The sequence below is a fragment of the Apis dorsata genome, unplaced genomic scaffold (assembly GCF_000469605.1).
Source record: "Apis dorsata unplaced genomic scaffold, Apis dorsata 1.3 scaffold_327, whole genome shotgun sequence".
In the NCBI taxonomy this organism is placed as follows: Eukaryota; Metazoa; Arthropoda; class Insecta; order Hymenoptera; family Apidae; genus Apis; species Apis dorsata.
In genome coordinates, this window is record NW_006263595.1 from 138,178 (window position 1) to 144,277 (window position 6,100).

General features: G+C 39.3%; 1 protein-coding gene and 1 long non-coding RNA gene across 6 annotated transcripts in view; one reads left to right on the forward strand and one right to left on the reverse strand.

The window, feature by feature from the left end:
* Positions 1-6,100, reverse strand: part of LOC102672114 — a 165,077-nt gene that overhangs the window by 62,317 nt on the left and 96,660 nt on the right. The gene's annotated exons all lie outside the window — the stretch shown is intronic.
* LOC102671897 overlaps positions 1-6,100 on the forward strand; it is a 57,598-nt gene that overhangs the window by 39,626 nt on the left and 11,872 nt on the right. Inside the window, exon 1 of one of the 5 annotated variants that reach the window (XM_006617862.2) lies at positions 886-1,338. The exons of the other annotated variants lie outside the window; for them this stretch is intronic. Coding sequence (XP_006617925.1) covers positions 1,307-1,338 — 32 coding nt within the window. The 5' untranslated portion in view covers positions 886-1,306. Of the gene's footprint in view, positions 1-885; positions 1,339-6,100 lie in introns of those variants that run through there. 5 annotated transcript variants of the gene reach the window in all.

Sequence of the window (6,100 nt, forward strand, 5' to 3'; positions counted from 1 at the left end):
TCGTTCAACGATTCGTGGAATATCAAAAATTTATTTTTCTTTTCGTTCACATCTCGAGAATTTAAAAAGAAAGCAAATTTCTATCTAAGCTTTCGCGTTTATAGTGATTTTACTTTGCACAAACGAATTTGCATCTCAACGAATGCAATAAGAAATAACGTGCCTTCTCGATATCAAAATCGCTGTTATATTTGATCAAACGGAAGAAATTGCGCGCGTTATCGATATTTCTCAACCGATCTCCATCGATCGTAAGCGTGGAAAAAGGAAACGGTGATTTATCGGTGAACGAGTCGAAGTTATCGGTCAGATTTAACCGGAGATGGATCAAATGATAAATCGAATCCGCCGACAGGATGTTCGAGGCGTTATTGACGATTTAGTGAGTCGTTAGACGGATCGCGCAGGTGTGGAGGAAGTAAGGTTGATGGACACTTTGTGTACGAGCCAGGGATAAACGGACCGGTGATTACCGATCCTCGACGTGTTATTGATAACTTAATGAATCGTTGGTACGGGAGATCAAGGTGGATAAGGTGTACCACGGGGAAAACGAGAGTTTCATTAGTGCGTGCTTCGATAAATTATGGATAGGTTAGATATACACGTTAAATCCGGAAGAGAGCGTAAAGGGATGATTTTTCTCGCATACGACATCTTTTTAATATTGTTTCATCGAATTGGGAGATCGAAAGATCGTTGAATTTGGTAGACTATCGATATTAATTAGAAGTGGTACAAGGAATATACAGAGCATTTCATTCAAATCGAATGTCTTGAAAATTGTCGATGATATTAAAATTTGACGTGATTTCTTTTTTAAATAGAAGCTTTAAATAAAGAACGTAAAGCTTGTTTTTTCATCGATAGATCAATTTTTATCGTTCATAACAATCCTCGACTCCGATATTCAGAGATAAAAAAATTAAACATTAAATCTTCGTTCTAATCGATTTCTTTTCTAATTCATCGATGTAACGTTGTTTCAGAATTTGCTCCTGCAAATCTAACAACGAACGATCGGCCTGAATACGTGATTAAATCCATCCATTATCCTTTAATCTATTCAAGAAAGCTATATAAGCCTGGATCGATGAAACAATTATTTTCGAATCGTTCGAACGTAAAATCAATCGGATATTTTATCCGAGGGGAGCTACGATGTACCGTAAATCCCAGAGACATTCATAAAGGATGAAATGAAATGGAGGCAACGGCACCTTATCATCGTGAATCCTTCGATCGTTCAAGGTCATCGATCCAGGATATATTCGTACGATCGTGTAGCCACATGGAAGATCGTTGAATGATGCTGCTATCTCGTCTCTCTTTATACCGGTAGTTACGTCATTACGAGCTAATAGCGAACGATGATGCATGCAGCGATCAGAAAATTACGATCGTGAATTAACGTTATTTATTAAAGCTACTGTGGGATTATCGATTGACCTCGATCATTGGTCACATTCTTTTTCGATGATGTTTCTTCTCATTCGTCGAATTTTTGAGCACGAGTGAATCGTGTAATGTATGTAATAAAAAAAAAAATAATAATAATAATTGAAGAGATTATTACATTTGGAAACGTTCGGATGATATTTGTCGAAGATGTCAATTTTGACACACGTTTATGAAAGAGGATAAATGTTTGAAGTGAATTCTCGAAGCGCACCCTTGTCGTTCTTCTTACTCCCAGGATGGGAATCACAAAATAATCCATCATCCCTCTCGTCTAGTCTTGTAGACAGTGATCGTTGGTTAACCACAAATGACTGTCGGCTGGAAAGCACGTAATTCATAGCTACGAATTGTCGTGCGTAAACACGGGGAAATACCAATGTCTAGCTTCGAATTCATCTCTTTTTTCCACTGTTAATCCATAGCAAAAAATTTACGTTTCATTTTTATATTTCTTATCTTATTGATCGGTCATAGTAAATTTAAGCTGCGATATCTAAGATAAAAAGGCCAATTTGTTGGAAGAAATTTTTCTTACAAGATATAACCTTTGAAAAATTCTTAGGTTCCGACTTATTTTCAATTCATTCTCGACAATTTTTCCTATTTTTTTATTTCTCCTCCCGACAAAAGAGAGAAATTCGCTCGTCAAAAAGAGTCAGCCAGACGTCTCCTCGATCTTGATACGCACGATTGCTCAAAGTGATATTTTACTCCGTTTAACCGCGACAGTTGTGCCAACCTCTTCAAGGATAAAGGGGAACGTCTTCTTCTTCTGTCTCGAAATTCGTGTCTCGCTCGAACGGCTTCGAATTCACAGGATGCTCGTTGTCCCTCGAGTTCCCACAGATCTCGATAATTCCATGCGTGACGAGATATCGAAAATCGAACGACTTTTCATTCGCTAATCGTACGAAATCGTGAGGCGAGAACCGAGATTGAAACTTTGGAATTGACGAAGAACGGTAAAATGGCCATTAACATGACGAGGAAAACATGACGAGGTCGACTTCTTGTACGAGTTCAACCGATTAAGTATAGTTTTTCAGCCTGACCCAACGCCCGATGTTCGCAAGAAACCGTGGAATTTTTATAAATTGTTGAGTATCCATTTGCCTCCATTACGCCTCGAATACGATGAGGTAACCGAAGTCGAGAATTTTAACTTTAAAATTACGTACGCAGATATGAGAGATATAAAATCTCTATTTACAAAAACATGGTATAAATTAATCAAAGCTCGACAAATTTTTATCCCAAAAAAATTAATTAATACTACAGAATAAAACAATAAGACAATAGGTAAATAGGATGAGATCAAAGAAGAAATAAACGCACATGCATCATGCACATTTCTACACAGAGAGAATTACAATCAATACACGTACTCTGTATATTATTCTCTTATTGTAGCGATCGTTGGAGCGAGCAAGTCGGAAGTTTATGAATATCAACAAATAGTCATAATTCATAGCCGTGGAACGATATTGGAGCGGCATTATCGCCACACGGAAAACGCTCGTAAATTACGCACAACGCTTGTCGCTGCGATCTGACTTTCAAATGCGTAACTGTACGGCAATGTAACCGCGGGTGGAGGATGGAACGAAGCGAAGAGGACTCCACAGCTCCGGCTACGTTTCTCACAGACGTGGAATCCCTCGCGGCGACGATCGTGGCAGATCGCGAGCGACCACGAACCGCGCCAATTACGCTCTCCCTCTCGCGACGCGGATCCACGCCCGCTCCAAGATTTTCGTGCCCGAGGCGACTGAAAACCTCCAGAGACTTGGAATAACGGAATTGAAACAAGAATCGCCTTCCAACCATTCTCCCATCCGTTTCCTCCTTTCTTTTGCCCCAAATTTATCTTGCGTTTCGGCACGTGTGAAAGAGGAAGAAACGTCGGATTGAATTTCCATCTTTCTTACTCTCCATCCGTTTTTCCGTTCTCTCAATTCAAATCTTGTATCGTCGATTATGTAATTTCGACAAAAGAGGTAGAGATATTGAACTGGATTTTGGTTTGGATGTTGGTTTCGACGAAAGAAGAATAACTTTTGATATCATTTCAAATAAAATATAGAAAGTATAAAGAGTATCTTAAAGATATAGGAACATTGTTTAACTGGAGATTTTTGAAATAATCTGGAGGATATCTTGCATCTAAATTGAAAGAAAATTACTAAGTTTCGTAATATTTTATTCTAATATCTTCCGTTGTCGAAATATTCCTTTCGAGACTAAATTAATCATTTATCTTCACCAGTTCTCACAGATATCTTTGATTAGTAATTAACATCATTATCTCGAGACAAGCTAGGCTGTCGATAATCTCACGCGAAATCGTAACATTGGCATTTAACGATTAACATACTCGCGATCCTCCACCCACGCTCGCATGTGGTCTATGCGATTACGCGTGATTAACGACCATCCTCCTCCTTCGTATTCTCGAGTCGGCCATCCCACGCTTAACACCTTCCGTTCCGTTTAACCGTGCCGCCAGCGAGCAAATAATAATTACGCGTGGCGAACGGATTGATACGCTCGCGCAATGCAAACAATAAAACCTTTTAACAAAATAGTTCAACGAGACCCGTTTGTTTCCAATACCTACCCTTCCGGCCATCTTCCGTCCCTGTTTCTGAGGCAATCCTGTTGCTCGCGATTTCTAATTGGCAAATATTTTTTTCACTATTCGTGCCTTAAGGGATCGATAAGAAAATAATTTTCTTCAGATACGTTCCACTTATCCCGGCAAATCACGGAAAATCGTGAAATTTCTCAATTACTCGAGTAAGAAATAAACAAATAAATTAAATACGAACAAATAATTTAACACGCACGAATGATCCGATGGAAATTTTGATACAAAAATAATTTTAGGACGTGAAAACAATTCTTTATATTTTTTTTACATATTTCTGTCGTGTATTTTTAAAATAGTTGTATCTACGAATTTCTCTCTAATAAATTTGAATGGTATTATCGAAACAATTTGCTCAGGAGGGATTAGCTTGACGCGTCACATTTTTAATCGAGGCCTCTCGTTCGTGGGAAGCTGTCGATTTCCGCGAGAAGCCGCAGCTTCGCAATTAACAGTCCTGAAAGGAACCCCATCCCTGCCATTAGAAGGAGTTAACGTGCACGCGCGTTTATCTCGATAACAGAAATTACACCGGTTCCGACTGCCTCATTACCACCTCTATCATAGTGATCCCTCGAACGTGTGTTTATAGGAAGATAACCAGTCCAGAGCAAATGGAGGGAAAAACTGACTTTCCGGAGTCACTTTTTCCTATCGATCTTAAATGAACTGGAACTTTCATTAGAGATACACGTTGAATTCCACGAATTTTTCTTCGATCGAGATTCAATCTTATATTCTTCTCACTAACCTAGTAAACTGATCTAATAAGAATACGTTAATACGTAGTCATCAACATGATGAATGTTAATTAAGTTAATTCGTGGTACCGTAAATTTATACGAAACTTTTTAGCTTTGTTTCATTTCGTAAAGAAATAAAGTTTAAATTGGAAATTTGCTTTATTACAAATCGCATTATATTATGCTTTGTATATAATATGATTTATTTATTAACATACCTTTAAATATCGACAAAAACCTCATTTATTAATATCAAATTTATCAAATAATAAATAATTTATACTCGAAAAAGTGTATATCAAGATCAGACAATCCTTGAGATCGTTCCAGTGTCAAGTGTAATCCCACGTTAAGATTGTCCCATAATACTTATCATCTTCAACTTGAAGAAATCTTCTCAAGATACGACCTAAGAACCTTCTGATCCCCTAATAATCCTCTCTCATTCGTCGTGTCATCGAACGTTTTAGAAGAAACAACGGCAGGATCGAAATGAACGAGATCGATGTCGAAGAAAGAGGGGCCCGTTACACGAGCATAGCAGAAGAAAGGAAGTGGATAAGATGGGACCTATATAGAAGGGGAAGAAGGAAGTGGTAGAACAAAAGAGGAACGAATTCATCTGTGTGAATCAAGGTGACACGGATCGCAATGCGTTAACGTGTTCGAGATCTGGTCCATCTCGTCTCGTCGGCATCTTTTTCCCATCTTGCGAACAAGAAAAACGATGACTCATCCCCCTCGCTCCCCCGTGGCGCGTTCTATAGGAATTTCTTGCTACCTCGGCTAAGGAACAGTCCATCTCTAGACCGAAATATAGGGAAACGCGTTTCGTACGCGAGCATCGTGTGACGCATCGACCAGGATTCCCTGGTGGACGGTGGAGGAGAGCGATTGCGACGAGTCACGGCTGGCAATGATCCGATTATGGTTTCCCGCGATTCTATCCGTCCGTTGTCCTTCGTTATTATCGCAAATTCGCGTCGGTCCGCGGCCTGTTACCGCGTGAACGGACGTGCGCGTCCAGATCCCGCCTCCGTGTTCTCAGGCTTCTCGGCTTCCCTTGGCTAATCACAGAGAACCTGCACTTTCTTTGGACAACGTGCATACGTGCATGGGGGAACGGGTCTGGAATATAGATACGTGTGCTGAATAAAAATCGATGTATGGATGAATTTACTACTGTGGAATTGTAGCAATTGCAAGATTTTTTGATATTCGAATTGATTTTGGATTTTTTTTTTTTTTT